We start from the raw sequence: 16,727 nt of genomic DNA, 5'->3' as shown, positions 1-16,727 counted from the left end.
TCAGTGTAAATGACAATACAGTCACAGTGCTTGAATAAAATTTTGTAAAACATTGATTTAAAAACATAGCCTGGAGAAAAATTATTTTTGTTCACTGCTAACTCTAAAACAATTCTGGGTGTCTTCATTAACCAGGATGGGAAACTACTCCAATCTTAACTAAGCACAGAAATATGGTCTGCATTAACAACCACCAAGTCCTGTTGCATACGAATACCGAATGGCTTTGTTGCTTGACACTTATTTCTAAATTGTTGCTACAATGGAGATCAGCAATGGTACAGAATGTTGGGGATTGTCAGGAGGAGAGTAGGCATATCACTGGTATACAGAAGTTTGACATTACTGTTGCGACATAATAGTAGTAGCTACAATCTCCTGTTTTTTTCCCCCCCTTCAATTGTGCGTGAGAAACTGTTATAAAGACAAAAAAGTAAAATCCAGTCAGACCCAGCCACAATACCAACTGCATCCAAAAACTGGGAACTAGGTCAGTATGAAAAGAAATGTATACTCCTGCACTTCATGCTATGTAAACTTTGAATGTTTAATTAATGTGTGACAATTGGAGTGAAATCTTGCATATATCTGGCAGTAACAATTTGTGGGGACACGTCATGGAACAATAACCTAAGGTCTGTTGTAGATAAAAAAGCAAATGGCACATGCCGATTTTTTTATGAGACACTGCAAAACTAATTTGTCTGGTTATAAAGCCTCTGTAGTGTAGCATGAGTGGTCATAATGGATGGAGAATACAATTTCATATAATTCTTTCATAATGTGTTAATAGTTCACTCTCGTTTCTTTTCTTCATTCTTCTGAGTTTCTCTAATATTTATCACTGTTGCATAACAATCTGTAGCTATATCAGCACACATATGCCGTTTAATGTTGAAGTGAAACAGGCTAATAGTCGACAACTTTCACTTACAATCTTGGAAACTGCTGAGATCACAACTAGGACTTGATAAGCAATCAAGGACAGAAAACCCTGAATCACCCATACCTCGTTCTGATCTCACATAAAGTAAGGGACACTTACATTCAAATGCTTTTCGACCACTGACAAGTCTAAATAAAATTTCCTTAAAAAGCTACAGACAGATATAATCACATGAAGAAATTAAAACTGAGCTATTCATACAAATGTGCATTTTTCATTACCAATATTGTATTGGGGAAATCTTGCATGGAAAACAAACAACAGGTAACACCGCCCTCTCCCTCTGTCCTCATTCATATTGTTCTGTGCACCTCCAACAAGCAGAACCTTTAAGGAAAGTGGAATGAGTCAAAGAATAATGACAGGAACGGAAAGAGTAGAAACTTAATACATATATTGTATTAACAATCCATTATTTCTATGGTTATTCATGCTTATGCCAACTAAATTTAATCAAGGACATTAGAAAGCTGTAATTTTCAAAAATGCTGCAGCCCTCTCAGTGATGGAAAATAGCTGCTGTTTATCTGTGTATGGTTGATAACTTAATATTTACTTGATCACATTGGTATTATTCTAAGAAATAGTTTAACTAAATCTTTATATTTAAAGTCTTGTTGGCAACATATTACTGCTTGTCATGCAACTTTATCATAAACATTCCTATTTGCTGTCTACCTAATAGAACTTTTCACTCCTTGAATCTAAATTCTCAAATAAGTTGTTGGAAATGTGGCTCAAGAGGCAAGTGTTTTTGTTTTCTTTTGAACAGGTTGATACCCCTTTTTTTTAATGTAAGATGGAAGCTTGTACAATATCACTGCCAATGAGTTACAGAAAAGTATATCAAGTTTTTTACTTTTCAATATAAATGGTGATAGTACAAACGTCCCTTGACTGTAGTCATTAGCATAATCTCTGGCACTATGTGCAAATCACTCTGACAAAATTCAGACAGGTGTCAAACGCTTCACTGAAATAAAACATTTACACACTTTGTAACAATAATAACCTATAATGATTTTTTTCTTTATGAATTTAGATAAATTTTTCTTTCTGAATTTATGTAAAATAATGTAAGTAATGTTGTGCATTTCTTTTTCTTTTCGTGTCATGTTAAAGAAACTGTAAACAACTTTTGAAATGAATGTTATTATTTATGTTAGATTTCAAGCAATTTGATAACCAAAAGGAAATGTATTTAATGTTAAAGCTATTGTATGATGTGAAAATTGTAATTTATACACTTGGTCCATACGTAGGTAATGCATTAGAATATGTGTAGTAGAAAACCTGTGGTGAATACCCTACCTGTAGAGGAGCGGGAAAAGGTGGATGCAGGCGAGCGCGGGAAAAGGTGGATGCAGGCGAGCGCGGGAAAACGCACACTGGCGCGGTTCGGCACAACGGGCTCAGTATAACAGTCGGAGTTGAGCATCGGTCAGAGGAACATGTACTGTACCGAGGAGGCTATCTAGGAAAAGTGGATTCCATTGAGCCTCGGATGGGCCGATTCCGACGACTACTTGGCATGGCTATATCCTTAGGCACAAAATTGGAAAGATTACGACGCTAAGAAGAAGGAAAGTGCCGATGCAGTGAGAGCCTTAGCCGTGCTTGTATGTGTGCTGTGCTGCCCGCTATCTCGCTGCCCGCCATCCGCCGCACCGACGTGCACAGGTCAAACATTTATTTCATCTTTAGAAGTGTATCTGTGTGGACCAGTGTCGAAACTGTTTTAACTGTTCAATAATAACGTGACTTTTACCAGAATTGCCTTAGCCATCACTTATCCTTATCATTGACCTAGACAGGGCCCTTACCACATATTGTGCAACCTGAGTATCCCGAATTGAAAGTTTACAGTCAGCATTAAATTATCTGCAGACCAATCTATACTATAAAGACGTTTAAAGTTAGGTGTGTTAAAGCAAATGTTAGTAAAGAACAACAGAGTGATTAAATTGAAAGAAATTTTGAATTGAGCTAGCGATGTTATTTAATTAATGTGTGACTGAAATAATGATAACTAATTAATTCAAGAATAAGAAAAAAAAGAGTAGTTATCCACAGATTGATAATTTTGAGTGTTAATTTACCTCCAGGACTTACTAGTTTCAGTATAACAACCATAACAGTTTCAGGGCCCCCCCCCCCTTTTCTTGCTCATTCTTGCACATCTTGAAGTGTACTGATCAGATTTGAACAGTAAAGTTAATTTCTATATTAAACCTAAGTGTATTAGTGTTTTTACCAATTTTAATAGTGACATTGTATGTGTGTTTTCAAAATTGCTAAATCTAGGGTAATCTATGCCCGATTTCAGTCAGATCAATATACAAAATGCAGTTCGTAGTAATCATTGCTGTGTGGTGTTGTGTAATTTTAGCTTGTCCAAATTAGTACAAAGGAAGAAAACTTTAGTTCAGTAGATTCTTTCTGGTTCCAAACTGTCATATAACGCAACATTACTACGCGTTGTTATGTTTGTACGTGTACTCACTTGTACAAGAAAAAACTCACTGAATGCCTAATTAGGCTGGCGACCGAATTATTAATCATTGGTAATATCTACTGTGTGTACTTCTTGTCCATGCAAACGCGTAATTGTACTTTACATTAGCTTGACGCATCACTGTAGTTACTAACTGAATATAGGTTCGATCTTGCTTCCATTAGGTACACGCGGTCAATTTACGTACTAAATCCTTGTTTACAAGGTGAAGCCCGTGAACTTATTACAGTACAGGCTTTATAGAGCTAACGCACGTCCGACAGGGCGGTAGTGTTACAACTTCATCTCTCAAAGTAATCCTGAGCACTGGCACACTTCCCTATTCACTTTTTCCAATCTTTGGAGTATTTGCAAAATTGTTCATTCACTACCCATGACAGTGCCTTTTGCACTAACTTCGTACCATGTTTCTTGGGACAGAAGCATCACCATTAGCCACTGTATTATTCAATTTAGTTTTACCCTTATGTGCACATATTTATACATGCAACTGATGAAAACACAAATGACATTTTTCTGCCTCTCTCTCCTCCCCCTTTTTACTTAGTGATGTACATTATTTCTACCATCTATGGTGAGGAAAGTGGAAAGAACAATATTTTTTGGCTGTGGTGAGTTGCTGATAGTACCAAAAGAGTGTTTATAGTTAGTATTCTGAACCTGCAAATACCTAGCATAAGAGTAATACTGTGGAAATTGAATTTACAAATATTTATAATGAGTTTGCAAATTCCAATGATATCAGCGATAAGTTATGAAGATCAACAATCAGCACTGTCAGCAATAAACAGTGCACTGAATATTCTAGGAAGGTTAACAATGTCGTCTTCAGTTCGAAGACTGGTTTGATTCAGCTCCCAATGCAAGTCTATCCTCTGCAAGCCACTTCATTTCTGCATAACTATTCCAATCCACCTGTTTTATCTCCAGCATTCTTCTGTAGCAACACATTTCAAAAGTTTGTATTTTCTTCTCATCTGAACTGTTCACCACTGAAGCTGCACTTCCATACACACACACGATGTTAAAATATTTATCCCCTTTTATTCCAGAAATGCTGTTCTTACTACCGTCTGCCCGTATTTTCTATCCTCTCTACTTCTGCCATCACTGGTTATTATTCTCCCTGAACAATACATCAACTTATGTTCCAAGTCATTTGCAGTCTCTGATATTTGCAGTCTCTGATATTTGCAGTCTCTGATATTTGCAGTCTCCTCTGATATTTGCAGTCTCTGATATTTGCTGTCATCGGCAAACCTCCCCAAGTTCTTATTTCTTCACCCTCCACTATGAAATTTCTCTTGGTTTCAATTATTGCTAGCTCAATGCACAGACTGAAGATGATGGAGGACAGGCTACAACCTTCACTCACTGTCTTCCCAAATACTGCTTCCCTTTCATGGACTGACTTGTAACCCGACAACACAATGGAGAAAGATCACATTATCAATGTAATTTGTTTGAAGAAAAATTCACTAACAAAATGAAATTCTATTCAGTAATATTTGTAAGACACATTAACACACGACTGAAGAGATGAAATATTTCTCAGCATTTGTCAATACAATGCTTGCAAGCAAACCATTTCAAAACCACTGTAAAAAAATAAGTATACATGGCTGACTGACAAGTAGGATCATAAGAAGAACTATCTATGTCGTAACGGCCCGTTATTGTTACAGGGCCCGCAGAACCGACACACAAGATGGGTTGCTGACCCCCTTTCAGAATTGCAGACACATCAGCTGACAGAAACAATAACAGACTTTCCAAATAAACACAAAACTACTTTGCCAGACAACATGTGACAGTGTTCCACCAATCAGAACTCATGACTGATGTAGCACTCCACTGGCCTGGCTTTATAACCATGCCTAGATCGTCATTGTTTACCAACCACTAGGAGCAGCTCCGGCCAGTACTTACGCTGGCCCTAGCATTGTATTCAGTCACTGTAGCACTGTAGTAGCACATCATATTAGGTACTATCTTGAGTAGATTATGGTCAGTATTTTTCTTCCATTGTCTTGTTTTCTTATTTGGTTTGTAACCACAAGAATTGCGTTTTTTTTTTTTTTTTTTTGCTGTTTTTGCGTTTACAACTCAGTGTGTACCAAGAAGGCATTTTTTTCTTTTATTATAATAAAGTATGTTCAAATTGACTGTTAGTTCTTTTTCCTGCCGACCCCAGGATACAACAATCTGCAATCCCCCCCACCGAAAAGTTTATTTCATCCCATTTAATATGATTATTTTCTATTTGCATTATCTTCATAACAATGGCTCAGAGAATATGCTACACAGAAAATAGACTGTTGCCAGCATAGAGGAGTCCAAGAACTATGTGAAAGACAGCTTGTGAAGAAACAACAGTACAACACTGAGAAGCACAAGATGCAAAAATACTAACAACAAGAAAGAGCTAAAAAGTGTGAAAGGACAAAAACATGTGGACAATTTATGAGAGCAGAAAAATCCCACATTCACTTTGAACTAGTGTACATTATACCTCATTACTAAAAATTGTATGTTATAATGTGAATACTTTAAATTGATAGAAAAATGGCTGTTATTTAGTATATATAATATTCATTCCTGTCTGTATGTACGTATCTGATAATTGTTTTTGAAGCCCTTTTCCCCCCTTTCCATTGCTTAGGTTTTTTCTTGTATAAATTGCATTTTGTTTGTATTCTGAAACAAACATTAATTCAGATGTGATTTGAAATTTTGAATATCGTGTATTATGCTTACAAGACAAGACAATCTGCAAGCTTTATTATAGGCTCTCAGTTTGGTAGAGAATTTTAACCATTTTTGCACAAAGAACTTTCTGTACAATTTTACAAATAATAGTTTCTTCCGGAAGACTGCACATGCTTTTATCAGTTGCACAGACTCATACCTCACACTGGCATTTACAGTTTACAAATGACGCTGCAACCGTAAGTGGGCGCATTCGAGTGGCTACAGGCCCAAGTTATATAGACAAATAACTCAAAAGCTAGCTAAGTCACTGCTGTTACACACATCATGTGCCACACATTGAGCAGCTACTGGTAAATGGTTGCTTCTCAGCCTTATTATTTGTTGTAACAAATAATAGATAATATTGATAATATTTTGTATGCAGGAAGAGACAGTACACTACATATCTTGAAGGCACTGTAAAAAAACCCACTAAAGATGTTGGCAATTTAAAAAAGAAATTTAATTAACAACTTTTGGTGTGACTGCAGTATATGAACTACCACACTTTTTTCTGAATTGAAAGTCTCGTCTCTTATAAAGGACTGTGAGCAAATCGAGTGACTACCAGAAATACTTTTGTGACAACCTTGGAAGGAGCACATATACTGTACTTTAGGTGACAAATTTACACAATAAATTACAACACAATTAAAATCACTGTACAACATTTCTTATATAGTTTTATGAAATGTAAAATACTTCTGATGAGTGCATAAATAGCAACAAAAAATTTTACATTTTGAGTAAATGGTCCATCATCTACACGGCATAAATTATACACGAAATGCATTTTACACTGTGTTTAATCACCAACACTTCTGTATCACAATAGAAAACCAGTCAAAATGCTGTGGTTTCAAAAAAAGACATTCCATTCATTATGAAACGGCAATTTAGTCCATTGTGGAATTTAATACCACCATTTGTTTCATCTTCACAAACAGCTCATCACACGAACACGCACTAGATGACGCACATGACTACTCCAAGAACAGCTCTATGGAGAAAGGAAGTCAGTACCAGAATTTCACAAACACAACAATTCCTAAAATTGTCACATGCCCTTTCTCCATTTTTCAGCTGTAGTAAATTCAGTCATAGGTCTTCCACTCATACCACATGTCCCAATGCCAACACGTCCATTTACATTATCTGGTGATGCAAAAATACTTTTTCTTGTCATGCCCTTTTTGGAGGTCTGAAACAAAGTCGTAAAATTAGAAGAAAACATTTGAAAACACAAAATACATCTATGTGTAAGTCTGTTTATTATTAATAAATGGAAAATCAAGGATGGAATGATGTAACAATATTATGAGAAGGAAAGTTGCCAGTGCTGGAGATATAAAAAGCATGACTGACAAAGAGTAAAAGCACATCAAATTAATGCAATATATCACACACTCTGATAATTCAGTAACTGAACAGCAGTATCTCAGGCTTCCAAAATAATTTTGTACAGTCTTTTTAGTACTAGTAGTTGTTTTTGTTGTTTTTGTAGTCTTCTTCTTCTTCTTCTTCTTCTTCTTCTTCTGTGCAAAGACTGGTTCGATGCAGCTCTCCATGCTATTTTATCCTGTGCAAGCTTTTTCGTCTCCAAGTACCTACTACAACCTACATCCTTCTGAATCTGCTTGGTGTATTCGTCTCTTGGTCTCCCTCTACGATTTTTACACTCCATGCTGCCCTCCAGTATTAAATTGGTGATCCTTTTATGCCGCAGAACATGTCCTACCAACCGATCCCATCTTCTACTCAACTTGTGCCACCAATTCCTCTTCTCCCTAATTCTATTCAGTACCTCCTCATTAGTTACCTGAACTACCCATCTAATCTTCAGCATTCTTTTCTAGCACCACATTTCGAAAGCTTCTATTCTCTTTTTGTCTAATCTATCATCCATGTGTCACTTCCATACAGTGCTACACCCCAGACAAAATACTTTCAGAAACGACTTCCTGGCAATTTTCTTCTTCAGAAATGCTTTCCTTGTCATTTCCAGTCTACATTTTACATCCCCTCTACTTCGACCATCATAAGTTATTTTGCTCCCCAAATAGCAAAACTCATCTGCTACTTTAAGTGTCTCATTTCCTAATCTAATTCCCACTGCATCATCTGATTTTATTCGACTGAATTCCATTATCCCCATTTTGTTTTTGTTGATGTTCATCTTTTATCCTCCTTTCAAGACACTGTCCATTCCGTTCAACTGCTCTTCCAGGTGCTTTGCTGTGTGACAGAATTACAATGTCATCGACAAACCTCAAAGTTTATATTTCTTCTCTCTAGCTACTCCGAATTTTTCTTTTGTTTCCTTTACAGCTTGCTCAATATACAGATTGCACAATATTGGGGATAGGCTACAACCCTGTCTCACTCCCTTCCCAACCATTGCTTCCCCTTCATGCCCCTTGACTTAGAACTACCATCTAGTTTCTGCAAAAACTGTAAACGGATTTAGTACTTACTGAAGAAAATGTCATGCAAAACACAGGGTAGGGGAAATGTTTTCATTCATTTTTCTGTCACTTGGTTCAAATGTTCAAATGTATGTGAATTCCAAAGGGACCAATTCTATCACTTGGTCTGGCAGCTTGCCAGCAACAGACTCATCTTACAAAGCAAAACTAAATAACCTACCAAGATGCAATAAAGAAGATATGCAACTGGCTGAATATGAGATCTATAAACTTTCAGTGGACTATGAAGACTACATCATTACTGGAGTAATACATGGTAACTTCATAGTGTCTTTCATTGTCTCTATGGTCATTCAAATTCCATTCCACAGAGAACTCACAATAAACTTTTATTATCTCTTAGTACAGAAAGTTCTGGCAGAACAGAAATAATATAGGAGTGAAGGTGACAAATCAGTGAACATATAGTAAAGGTGCTGAGTTGTAAAGTTCATAAACAAACACAGGAAACTTTGCTAACTTTGGAATCCTTTTTAGAGTATTCAACCGGAACAATAAAGCCATACAACACTAGTGAAGTTTCCAGCATTGTTTACATTCCCGTCAATGAACCAATGCGGCTACTATATTGCGAGTTGTTACCTTCGGTCCAAAAGTATTTAATTATCTGTTGATTCCTTCAAACATTAACTTTCTAGTCAGCATCCCTATTCCTAGTCAGCACAAAATAAACCTAATGGAGTACCTAATTGTTTCCTGAGTTTGGTGTACACTAACTCAATAAAAACTCATACTAAAAATTAAAATTCATGCCCTCACAGGCAGTTCCTGAAACCCAATATGTGTCATATAGGGTAACTGGCTTGCAACAATGTCACATGATAAAGCAGCTATGAACTCTTGCTTTGAATTATGCAATGTTGGTAATTTTAATTACAATTAGAGCAACTCTCAAAATCAATAATATTGTTAAATTTCCATTTGAAAATTGGACGAAGATTAACGTACGCACAGCATCAGCATTTGCTGTGCAATAAAGGTGTGAACTCAGGGCAGTTACCTTTGAATTGAATGCAAGCCACTTATTCTTCTCACCCTCACGTTCCTCTTCCAATTGCTTGTACCTCTGCAACTTCTTTTGCTTTTTCTTCTTCTGATATTCTCTCTGTTTTGATAATGCCAGTTTCCTGAAATGATAAAAAGTGTCACTTTATTTGAAGTTCAAGAGATTACATTTATTTAAGATATGCAACTAGCTATTTGTATCAATGTTACCTAGCATCTCTAAAAAGAAATTACTTAATTCTGAAAGGTGTCCATAGTCTTTATAACAAGGTTAAACTGCCAAAAAACCTAATAAAACCCTATTATATGTAAGTATGAAAATTTAATCAACATATAAAATGTTACCTAGTTGGTCTTAGATAAATTAAAAAGAGATCATATTTATTGAAGGCAAATACATACTGGCATAAGAATTTATTTTATCGCCTTAGCTTTTTTGCAATATTAGAAACACAGTTAACAATACTAAACTTCCACAAAAAAGCTTTAACTTAATGTAGAAGTGTAATGACTGAACCACAATTTAGTCCTTTTCAGAAATCTGCAGAAATTTATTGATCTGAACTAACTTCTCAGCTCTTTTCTCTCCTAAATTATTTCTTAATATTGACCAAACAAGCCCGCAATGGGAGAAGGTTCTCTCAATGTTTGGTTGCAGTGCTGACAGAGCAAGAAATGAGGCTTTTCACAAAAGTAATAAATTCTATTGGTAAGCTTCCCTTTCTCTCCCATTTTCAGTCTTCCACCAACTGTTTTGATGGAACTGTGTTGGAACTGCATCAGGAAAAATATTGGCAGGAAAACACTTGCAATCCACTCTGGATGCATCTCTATGAGCTAGTTTTCTGCACTTTCTTCTTGATCAGCAGTTTACCTTTCCCTCTGAATCTTGGGCTGTAGCTTACTAGCACTATACTGAATGGGTTCTAGTGTTTCTTCCTTTCTTTTTTATTATGTTCTTATAGGGTTCCATATCAGGGCTTTTTGAAAGACTAATCCATAGTTCAATGACTTTTTCTATGTTTGTGCTGTCTGCTTCAAGCAGGTCCAGAACTCTGCAAACCTCTGACAATTGTCAGAGAAGATGAGTGGCATCTTCACAAATTGTAACACCATCTCCAAGATTTTGCTAATGTTAGCAGGGACTTTTTCAGAGTGCTCTGTTACAATTTCTACATATTTAGAATCAAGCCAGTTGTAAGAACGAGTTAGTGTTTCAATAAATTAAAATCCCAAAAATCCAATACAACCCCATTTAAACCACTGGGTCTTTTTTAAAACCCAGATTTTTCCAAACCTTGGTTTTTAGTGCTTTTGTTAAAACATTAAGAGAAGAGTTTGGTGAGTATCCCATACAACTATTTAAAGTCTCCTTTTTTACTAAAAGTATTGGACAATCAAAGGTAACACAAAAGTAATATTGCAAGTATTTTTCTGATCACTAGGGTAAAAAAATCGATACTTTAAAACTCTATCCTAAAAGCTCCAGTACAACTGACGTCACACTTTCAAAAATGAAACTGCTTGTTATCTGAAATTCATCCCATGACTGCAACTTATTGTACTCTGACTTCAAATGTGTCAATCTTGCAACAAAAAACTTAACAACTTGGAACCTCCTACCTCCCCCTGTCATTCCATTCAAGTACCAATTTCACAAAACAACTGATAATTCAAGGACAGTGTCAAAAATCTCTTCCATCTATCCTGGATAATAGGACGGCATTGCATAACCACAAGGCTATGATGTTCTCTGCAGGTGGTCCATACGTTAACATCAGCACTCCTACACTTCTGCCCTGATTACAAATCAGCATTTTCTCTTGTCACAAGGGAACAAATTGTCTTCATACATTATATATAGATTTGAATAAATTCTACAGCATACGTGATCTGCCCACTCCTCCTTCACACTACTTTGATATTCAAACAGCTAGCTAACTGGATAACATTTGTTTGACAGCTTGCTTTCAGTTACTGATCTATCTAAAAGGCAAATCCTAATTTGGAATTCCTGGATGGCAGATCATTATCCACTTCCTCCTGAGTACTACCTCCAAGTGAGTAATGAAAAATTAAAGGCAGGAAAGCTCTCCACAATACAACTTTGTGCGACTTTAGAATCTCGAGGGAAAATATTCATTACACTCTCTTCCAAAGAGAAATTTGCAGACTAGATGTGCTGCAAAATTTGAAACAGGATAGTAAGGTATACAAAGAACACATGTAAGAAACATATTAAACGGACATTCAGTAAGTAAAACAATACTTTTTTTTCTGAAAGCAGATTGGATTGGTTCATTTCCCTCCATGGAACACTATTTTCCAACATAATTTCCATTCAATACGGCAGTCTTACATCATTACTTGAAGGGCATGTATACCTCATGGTATCACTCAACTGCATCAATAACATCTCCATCATCCATATACCCCTTCCCATGCAGTGTGTCCTTCATTGGGCCAAACGGATGGAAATATGAGATGGTGCACAATCAGGGCTGTAAGATGGACAAGGAAGAGCAGTCCAATGAAGTTCGGTGAGTTCCTGTAGAGTGTGCAGACTTGTATGATGATGATCAAAAAATTTTCACGAGCAGCTTCATAACCCACAAGCAATTCTGCACAGACTGTCCTTCATTGTTCTTTATGGTCTTCTGTTAGGCGAAAGGAACCCAGCGAGCACACACCTTTAAATCTCCAACAGCTTGATGTGTGCATCAGTACTACCATAATGTCCAGTTGTGCAGTGAGGTGTGTGTTAATTGTCGATCACCACGAATGTGTATGGTGCTCTGGTTTCCTGCTGAAAGAAACTTGGCACCCTCACTATCAACTTCCCTTACCCTCAACAGCTCTCTCCTAACTTGATGCAACCATGCTAGAAGTGCACAAATCTAGCCTTCCTGCTTCTCTATTGACCTACTGCTGCTGCTACTTCTTTTAGAGTTCCACGAAAGGACCTACGTGATTTCCTCAGAGTCTTCCCCACTGCATGGTATTGATAACTACATACTTACGGACAGAATCAATTCAATTTTACATAGTTTGTTAGTGAAATGTGGTATCACAGTGAACAGTAGTTGAAATTAAAAATTGTCAGTTTTATAATTTATCACTGCTTGAGAGTTGTGAAAGAAAACAGTTCCTTTGCAGTAATGAGATTCTTGTGTCTTTAATTACAGTAGACTAATACGACATTTATTTGCTACATTCATACTGTCTATAGTACTTTCTTTTAAAATACGTCTCTGGAGGGGGATGTACATGTTCCTCTGTTAAAGTATATTCCTCATAAAGAGGAGGACTAAGTAGGGAAATTGCTGATGGTCTAGTGGCTCTCTGTTACTAACCAGTAACGTAAAATGTAAACCCCCATCCACAGGCCCTGGCGGACCCAATGGTACTGAGCGGCCACCGTGTCATCCTCAGCCCACAGGCATCACTGGATGTGGATATGGATATGGATATGGATGGGCATGTGGTCAGACACTGCTCTCCTGGCCATATGTCAGTTTTGGAGACCGGAGCCGCTACTTCTCAATCAATCAGATCCTTAGTTTGCCTCACAAGAGCTGAGTGCACCCCACTTGCCAACAGCACTTAGCAGACCGGATGGCCACACATCCACGTGCTAGCCCAGACCGACAGTGCTTTACTTCGGTGATCTGATGGGACCCAGTGTTACAACTGCAGCAAGGCCGTTGGCACTGCTAACCAGTACCATTCCTAATACCTTATTCTCACTAGCAGCTAACACAATCTGCGATGATAGTTTATTTGCTCAACAGAGAAGTATTAGGGGTGTTCAATAAGTAATTTAACAAATTTTTTTCCTCGGCTATTTTCAGTTGAAAACATATAATTTGTTTTGGGACATTGTGGAACATTCCCACTTCAGGCCTTATAGTTTAAGTTAGACAGGTGGTGGCACTATATGTAGCCTTCAAGTGTAATGGAAGTGTGTTTCAAGTAAAGCTGTCATAGAGTTTCTTTCAGTGGGAATCAGAGCGCCAAAGATATACATAAGCAGCGAAAGAAAGCACTACGAGTCTTTGGGCGAGGTGTCTGTCATTATCGCAAGGTATCGCAAACCTGTCTGATATCTCACATGCTGGCTGGCTGACACAGCTGCAATGTGGAAATGTGCAGTCACTGTCATTTGAGGTGATCAATGGAAACAATCCAACACCTTGCTGCACAACTGGGAGCTCGGTGAGTGCACACATTCAAATACTCCAACTGTTGGACACTTGTGTCAGCATTATGACAGCTCTACTTGAACACACCTCTGATGCAGATGCCATCCTGAAGGCTATGTATATAGCAGCCACCCATCAAACTTAATGAAACAACAAGAGCTGAAGTGGGATGGGGCTACACTAAGCATGATCTGCACTTCAATAGTTTTGGGAAAGGGTGGCTGGTGGAGTTCATTGGTGAAAATGTAGGGAGTGGGTGTCAGGTCACCCACTGTCAAATATCTGTTGTCAGGGGTAGGAGAACTATGCCTTTTTGTTTATAAACCATGACAAGGAGCTCCCCTATTTTAAAACGATCTCAAGCAGCTTAGTCATCTCTGCACGGTTTATGTGAGAAAGACTGTATCACACTGGAGTATTTGGTTTTGTTTTAGGGCGCAAAAACAACAGTCATATGCACCCATGTCAGAACCAGAAGATAAAAAAGGAGTTAAAAGTGACTACACATTTAGCCCAACTGATGGAAGGAAAGAGAGCTGAAAACAAATACTTCCTCTTGGAGAAATGTCCACAAAATATGCCATACAGACAAAGGAGGTCCCGACCTAAAGATTAAATGTCCTTCGCCACATTGCTGAAGTAAAACTTGGTCAACAGCCTGGACGTCATTCACTAAAATGGTCGATAACTCAGGCACCAAACATACAATACAATGTAAGTGGTTAAAAAAACGGCATTCAGTCAGGAAATGGTGAACAGTCAAAGGTTAATGATAATGAGCACAAACTGGAGGGGGTTCATCACTTAACAAATGGTGATTGCTTAAAAAAAAAACCCACAGTGCCCGATACACAACTTAGCTAAAATGATCTCCTCATGGCGAGGGCTGAGAGGAAGTCGGCCAAGTACTGGGGAGAGGTTTAATTCCCTGGAGTTGTTCCGATGAAGGAAGATCAATGGTGATGCCAAAGTGACACCACCTGTTGACAGACAGCAACACGGAGATCAGAAGAAATGGAGAAACTAGTAGGCTGAGGTATGATGACTGTAGGCTTGGCAGCTTCAACAGCAGCCTCTTTTCCCATCAGACAGACATGACCAGGGACCCACATAAACATCGCAGAGGCTCCCTCAAGAGTGAGCAAGTGGAAGCTTTCTTGGACTCGTTGCACTAAGGGATGGACTTTGTACAGTACACAGAGGCTCTGACAGAGAGAGAGAATCTGAGCAGATGATACACTTGATGAAGATATAGCCGGCACGAAAATGTACAAAATTAGATTAAAAATAAATAATAAAAAAAAATTACAAGGCACAGAGCTTTGCTATAATTACTGAGCAGTGTTCCAGAAGCCAAGGCTTAGCTTAGAATGGTTGGTGCCATAGATGAATGCACACCTGACACCATGGTCAGTTTGAGAGCCAAGTTCGGTGCAAAGATTGAGAAACTTACAGTGGTAGATCAAATCTGGAGTCATGTCCTCAGGAAGTTAAAGAAAATCCAATGAAGATAGAGTAGTGAAGGATTCACATCCATTGGGAACATGGAAGGTAGGGTGGAGTTAAGCTGCCACAGCAATAGCGGAAATGAACTTGAGGAGGTAACAGAAGAGGGACTGTCAGTCGAAGTAGTCACCAAAGAAGAAGGCATAGGATGGGTGGCAAGGCAAGGAAGAGAAACGATATGCGTATCAGCTGAGTAGGATGTCACATCGGTATGACAGCAGTAGTTCGGCAGCTCCTGCATAGAAACTTTCAACTGGGCTAGTGTAAAAGATGCCAGTGATCAAACATGCCACAATGGTGGATTGTATTTAAATGGCATAAGATGGACAGACATGCAGATGCGTAAATGAAACACCCATAGTGTAGTTTCGAATGGACAAGGGATCAATACAAATGGAGGAGGGTGGTCTAATCCATTCCCAGGAAGTACCACTAAGGACACTTAGGACACTGAGGGATCAGGTTCAGTGGGCAGCCAGGTGAGACACATGGGAGGACCAAGAAAATTTTTTATCAAGCATGAGCCCCAGGAATTTGTAGTTACATAGTTACAGCGAACGGAAGAGCAACATGTCCACAGTGTAAAGATGGCAGAAGAAACTGACTGTGCTGCCATAAATTCATGCAAACAGTTTTGTGAGTGGAAAAGTGAAAGCCACAGTCGATTCTCCACAAGTAACGATGATCGAGACATTGCTCACGACACCACTCAAGGAGACAAGTCCGAGGAAAACTGCAACAGATCACAAAATAATCAGCAGAAAGGGAGCCGGAGATGCCCGGCAGGAGAAAGGCCATAATAGGGTTAATGACGATAGCAGAGACCAACACTCAGGACGGAACCCTGAAACATCCTGCTTTCCTAGATAAAGTTGTCTGACTAGGCAGAACTCACACGTACCTTGAAAACTATGTCTTTCAAAAATTCTTGAAGAAAATGGGGCAGGCAGCCTCAGAAGCCCAAAGTATAAAGAATACGGAGGATACCAGTCCTCCAGCAAGTGTCCTAGGCTTTCTGCAAATCAAAAAACATGGTCATAGTCTGGCATTTTCTCAGAAAACCTTTCAGATATGGGTTAACAAATTGATGAAATGGTCAACTGCAGAATGGCGCGCCCAAGTTTTGTGGTTTATGTACTATGCCTGCCACATTCTGTTCTTAGTTATGGAGATTCTTTTCTGGGGATTGAAGGCACAAAACATGGACACAGTTTTTAAACTGCAGAAAAGGGCCATAAAAATAATAAATTAATAACTGCAAGTAGTGGCTGAGCTCATTACGAAGTGCAGTTAAAAAAAAAAATTGGCATCCTTAC

The 16,727-nt window shown here is 38.1% G+C and overlaps 1 protein-coding gene across 2 annotated transcripts in view; it reads right to left on the bottom strand.

Annotated features, from left to right (window-relative positions):
- Window positions 1-6,649: 6,649 nt before the first annotated feature.
- The window catches only part of LOC126174992 (survival of motor neuron-related-splicing factor 30), a 36,759-nt gene continuing 26,681 nt past the window's right edge, over window positions 6,650-16,727 (bottom strand). For both annotated transcript variants that reach the window (XM_049921475.1, XM_049921474.1), the window contains 2 exons: window positions 9,699-9,825; window positions 6,650-7,413 (listed from right to left, as the gene is read on the bottom strand). In XM_049921475.1, the coding sequence (XP_049777432.1) occupies window positions 7,270-7,413; window positions 9,699-9,825 (271 nt within the window). In that variant the 3' untranslated portion in view covers window positions 6,650-7,269. The remainder of the gene's footprint in view (window positions 7,414-9,698; window positions 9,826-16,727) is intronic.

Source organism: Schistocerca cancellata, chromosome 3 (genome assembly GCF_023864275.1).
Source record: "Schistocerca cancellata isolate TAMUIC-IGC-003103 chromosome 3, iqSchCanc2.1, whole genome shotgun sequence".
Classification (NCBI taxonomy): domain Eukaryota; kingdom Metazoa; phylum Arthropoda; class Insecta; order Orthoptera; family Acrididae; genus Schistocerca; species Schistocerca cancellata.
This window is presented reverse-complemented; position numbering and strand designations above follow the sequence as displayed.